Below are 4,872 nucleotides of genomic sequence, written 5' to 3' on the forward strand. Positions count from 1 at the left end.
ATCTGCGTGTGTAATTTAATGTGTGCACGGTTGTGCTTGTCGATGTGTGTGCAGTTGTGATCCCAGGCCGAGCACACTGACCCAGATTGAGGTCAGGTTACAATGACCGCAGAGTTTCCAATGGCTGATCCAGTACTCCTTGAGTTAACCCACATTTTTTTTCATTTAACTTTACCTCGTTGTTTTATTTATTTTTTTTTATTTCAAGTGAAACAAAAAACAGTTTTGAACATATAAAAATAGATCTACTAAAGATAATTAACATACAGTTCAGATTATTAAAAATTTATAGCTTGAAGTGTCAACAAAACAATGAACACATTATTTAAACTATTTCTCAAAAAAGATATGAGACTCCTTTATTTACCGTTGGAAAGTGTACACTAATTTTTACAGGAAAGTGACGGAGAAAAAATATATTAAATTCGAAAAAAGTAAATTTACTTTAATTAATAACTTATAAAGTGGATGCACGTTTTTACATTATAAGAATATTATTAGTATTATTATTATTATTATTTTACAGTTTCATCAAATAATTAATAGTGTTTAAATCATTAAGCATTATCTTCCTTGTTGTAGCTGACTGTGATGTCAACGTTCTGTCTTGTACGACACCACGGACGCCATGTTTTTATTCTCTCTCTCACGTCGTCAAGACATAGCCACGACAAGGGAAGTAAGTAGGTGAAGGCGTTTTCTAAAAATTCATTCGCCATAAAGAATCTTAAGCTGAAAATAAGCACATAATTTATTATCTTATGAGTTGAATTAAATTAAAATTGATTAAAGAGTGATAAAGTATAGAAAAGATAATTTGAAGATGAACATTAAAAAAAAGTCAAATAACAGATTTTGTTAGCTACATCAGGTATATCATCACGATATTTCTTCTTCTTCTTCGTTCTAATTTGTTTTTAGTGTTGGAGGGGATCGAGCCATATCTGGCAGAGGGTTTAAACTCAAGACTTTTTTGAGTTTAAACCATTAGCTTTAGCCGACTCGACCACGTCTCCATCACAATTAAGGATACGTGACAACTGGTTCTGCGCCATTGAGGCCATTGACTTCGATTTTAGCCTGCTTTTCTTTTTGGATTTGCTTCCATAGCCTTTGCCCAACCCAGAACAAACTACAAGGCAGGAGTTGTTTGATTTTGGAGTTGTCTCTCCTAGAATAGTGGCTGTCCCCAGCTAACGAGCCTCATCTGCCCGAGGGTTCGAACTCGAGACTTTTCAGTTTAGCAACCAGAAGCTTTACCGACTCGACCACGCCGTCACACGGTATTTGACTAGACTTAATTAACATTTGCCACTGACATTATTAGGACGGCCATAACTGTAGGACTCTCACAGCAAGCGGAAGCATGTGAACTATCTGGTACGGTTATTCGGATTCGCACAATGGATAGAAATATCAGTAGAGCAGTAAGTTTCGTTTTTCTTTCTTTCTTTACTGACATCAAAGGCTAAAAAGGTGTATCCCACTGGCCATACAGACGTCACCACGTGTTAACTTGTTATACATCATATAGGTCATTGACTCTGATTTTGGCGAGCTTTTTTGTCTTGGGGGATTTGATACCATAGCCTTTGTCCAACCAAGAACAAACTACAAGGAAGCAATGGTTTGAATTTGGAGTTGTCTCTCCTTGATGAAATACTGGCCCCAGCAATTTGCCCAGAGGTTCGAACTCGGGTCGTTACGGTCCAGCAACCATGAGCTTAACCGATCCGACCACACCGACCTCCTAGGGACGTTGATGCTATGTCCATTCTTAATGTCCAGCTACATATAAGTCATTAGGAAATCACTGACAGGTTAGAATACGTGGAATAGTTCGGTCCTGGAAGTGTGTCTGTGTTTAACATGGGTACCATATATATATATATATATATATATATATATATATATATATATATATATATATATATATATATATATATTGCTAATATAATGTTTTAAACATACATTACTAAACAAACATACATACCTTTCGACGAATGATCTCGCTAAGTCTTTAAAATTTAAAATGACGTGTAGAGAGTAGCATACCACACACAGAGACACTGCTACAATGTAAGCCACAGGCTTGTCCACTACGGTGCCACCGTCCATTAGTTCCACACCGGCAGGCTGACCAAAAATTCCTAGTCTAAATCGTCGTCGATAGGCCACAATTGCAACAACTAACAGCACAATTGCAGATAGGAGAGGGGTTATTGTGGAGGCTACAAGCAAATTTTGATAATCTTCGATAGTTAAAAGAAGGCAACGATAATTGCTTATCGGATTTTGTTTCATCAATGTATGAATTGTCGGTGGTATTGTAATGACTGCTAATACTAATGGAAGCGACAAAACAACACCAGTTCCTATCTTAAGAGTTTTCTCATTTACCAATCTTTTGGGATCAAAATCGTTTAGCTTTGCGTTATAAATAATCAACAGTGCAACAACGTACCATGTGATTATAAAATCAGCTAACACATGAATATTAAAGCTAAAAATTTTCAAATCACAGTTCATCATTATTTCATCCAACCTATTAATAATATATGTAACATAACTGCTTTCGACTACGACTTCCACCAGAAAGCAAACACACATGATCGCTATAATTTGGTTTCTGAGCTTCAGTCGTAAACTTGGAGACGTCAAAATGGCTGTTAGAATAAAAATGTTCACGGGAATCCCCAGAACCAGACATGATATGTTAAAGCCAAGAATCACTCGATGGGCGAAATCAATCGCTTGTCCGATTTCTGTGTGGTCATATGTATAGTTTTCTGAGGTTAATGAAAAGTTGGATTCTGTCATTGTTTCACAATTTGTATCTGGAAAAAAAGTTTTCAATGGTTTAATATTAGCCTACTAACGTAAACTTTGTTTTTAAGTAACCCATAATGTATATTAATACACCTGTAGATACTTTTGTCATAAAAAAAAAAACAAAACAAGCTGAGCTAAGACAACGAACTTTTTTATTTACAATGTTTAAAAATAAATAAAGTTAATGTACTTTTTGATGATACAATTAATGACTTCATTGGTGCTTGCTTGATATTGTATGGTATTGTGTTTGTATTTAAAGTAGCACATAGAGCTACTAACGTAAAGGGGTGTTTGTTTGGTATCACACGATGTGCATGTGTATTCGAATTAATGTGTTGGTCAAAATTATAAATGTTCTGCACAAAACTATTCAGCTTTAAAATCTTTCATTGCATGCTTTTATTTAACTAACTTCCTCTGTCTGTCCTTTTATCTGTTATTATAGATCAAAACTGCCTATCGAAATTTTGATCACTTCTAACTGATCATTCGTTTCGAATTTGGCACGCGGGCCAAGAACAAATGACAATCCAATCTGACATCAAATTTGGTTTATCGGATGCCTAGTTAATTTTATACTCATTAATTAAGATCTATATAAATTACTATTTACCGCGCTATTATACGCGCATTTTTCATATTCACTTGGCGCAACATTGAATTTAGTTATAATACTCTATTGTATTACATAGTTTACCCTACTGAAAAGATATGCATACAAACGTTTTAATAACAAGTTTTTATGTAACGATGCACTAAAATGGAGAAAATAAATGATTTACTAAAAATATAATAATGAACTACTATTTAAATGACTGGGTCGTTTTTGCGTTCTAGTCAAGGTATTCAGCACACACTATTAAAGCAGCCCAAGCTTTTATTTTTAGTTACTGAAATAGTAATTCAGTATTACATTTTAAATAACGAGACTTGGAATTTTAGAAGGCTTTGTAGAGAATTCTCCTACATACTTGTGTGCTTCTACTGTAGAGATTCAATGTTGATAATACACATTTGTATTGATGGAAACTTTTACACGTAAGATAATACGCGAGGGCCAGTGGCGAATGTCGTTGGCAAAAGTTTTTATCTCAAAAAATGATGGGGGGGGGGGGGGTGATTTCATTTAGGGAGGTATACGAGGTTCAGGTGGGTGGCGTAGATTGTGATTGAGGGTGGTTTTAGCCATGGGAATAAGGATCCTGAAGGTACTTTTAGAATGATGAGGAATGTTGTGAGGGATGGTTTTAGTATGCTAAGCGGGGGTTATAAGCGTTGTTTTAGAATGCGTAACGGGTTTGTAGGCGTGTTTTAACAGGTGAGATTGAAGCTTAATTATCCGTTTCTAAAGAAATAACGATTATTATTATTTAAATTATAAGCGACATCTCAATTAATAATATATACCTTATGCATGGAAACATATATATATATATATATATATATATATATATATATATATATATATATATATATATATATATATATATATATATATATATACTATGTTTAAAAAGTTTACATAAATTAAAGACGAATATGCTTACTTTCCTACTATGTTCACCATCAACTGGCTCCAACGTTTCTTGTAGTATTATGTAAAACTGGTGAGCAATGAGGACGAAATTGTGTATCAGTCCAACTATAGATCGAGACAATCTCTAATCTGTTCGTGCCAGCTAATGCTATCGTCCAACAGCCACCGCCCCCAAATACGACCTGTTATTTTCTTGGCCCATTACGCAAGATTGCGCCATGGGTTCTAAAATGTGTAGTCGCTATGATCATGTTTTATAAATGCATGCTTGGATATTTTTACTAGCAAATCTTTATTTAGTATTCAAGTTTGTTAGGTCACAAATGAAAAAACACAGGTCAGACATTCGAATATGCAATTTAACTCGGAATTACTGATTCACTTAGCAGAATCGTATATTAAAATTAAAAATAAATTATAAAGTGGTTGATAACTATATTTCATTAGCGAAATGTCTCTTAAGCACTAATGGGAATAATCATCTCCACGCGAAGTAAAAA

The 4,872-nt window shown here is 34.4% G+C and overlaps 1 protein-coding gene across 1 annotated transcript; it reads right to left on the reverse strand.

The window, feature by feature from the left end:
• Positions 1 to 298: 298 nt before the first annotated feature.
• LOC131949049 (uncharacterized) lies at positions 299 to 4,488 on the reverse strand. Its single transcript, XM_059310812.1, has 3 exons — positions 4,383 to 4,488; positions 1,994 to 2,837; positions 299 to 732 (listed from the first exon to the last, which is right to left on the reverse strand). The coding sequence occupies exons 2-3, from the start codon at positions 2,818 to 2,820 to the stop codon at positions 558 to 560; spliced, it is 1,002 nt and encodes a 333-aa protein (XP_059166795.1). The 5' UTR covers positions 2,821 to 2,837; positions 4,383 to 4,488; the 3' UTR covers positions 299 to 557.
• Positions 4,489 to 4,872: the final 384 nt, after the last annotated feature.

The sequence above is a fragment of the Physella acuta genome, unplaced genomic scaffold, assembly GCF_028476545.2.
Source record: "Physella acuta isolate Inbredline_101_S28 unplaced genomic scaffold, ASM2847654v3 ptg000671l, whole genome shotgun sequence".
NCBI lineage: Eukaryota > Metazoa > Mollusca > Gastropoda > Physidae > Physella > Physella acuta.

Bases quoted from the DNA above. Each gene is read 5' to 3' on its own strand.
- LOC131949049 (XM_059310812.1), bottom strand. From the start codon at position 2,820: ATGACAGAATCCAACTTTTCATTAACCTCAGAAAACTATACATATGAC. The intron at 733-1,993 runs GTATGTATGTTT...GCTTATTTTCAG, and splicing joins GCGAGATCATTCGTCGAAAG to CTTAAGATTCTTTATGGCGA.